Raw genomic sequence first — 322 nt, forward strand, 5'->3', positions numbered from 1 at the left:
GCCGCCTCGTTCTGACCGCGTTTCCTTCCTCGCCCGCAGCTCGGAGCAGCCCGGCTGGGATTATCACGCGGAGATCCAGGCGTTCGGCCACCGCCTGCGGGAAAACTTCTCGTTAGATCTCCTCAAAACCGCCTTCGTGAATTCCTGTTACATTAAAAGCGAGGAGGCGAAGCGCCGGGACCTCGGCGTAGACAAAGATGCCGTCGCCCTCAACCTCCGAGACAACGCGGAGCTTTCCGCCCGAGGGATGTCGTTTTCGCGTTCCTACCTGACGCGCAGCTTCCAGGCCGCCTACCCCCGCCTGCCCGCCCCGGGGGTGGCG

General features: G+C 64.3%; 1 protein-coding gene across 1 annotated transcript in view; it reads left to right on the forward strand.

Moving 5' to 3' along the window:
- LOC100539715 (collagen alpha-3(IV) chain) overlaps positions 1-322 on the forward strand; it is a 38,309-nt gene that overhangs the window by 25,687 nt on the left and 12,300 nt on the right. The window contains exon 24 of the mRNA XM_010716657.2: positions 117-316. Within this exon, the coding sequence (XP_010714959.1) occupies positions 117-316 (200 nt within the window). The remainder of the gene's footprint in view (positions 1-116; positions 317-322) is intronic.

This window comes from Meleagris gallopavo, chromosome 11 (assembly GCF_000146605.3).
Source record: "Meleagris gallopavo isolate NT-WF06-2002-E0010 breed Aviagen turkey brand Nicholas breeding stock chromosome 11, Turkey_5.1, whole genome shotgun sequence".
In the NCBI taxonomy this organism is placed as follows: Eukaryota; Metazoa; Chordata; class Aves; order Galliformes; family Phasianidae; genus Meleagris; species Meleagris gallopavo.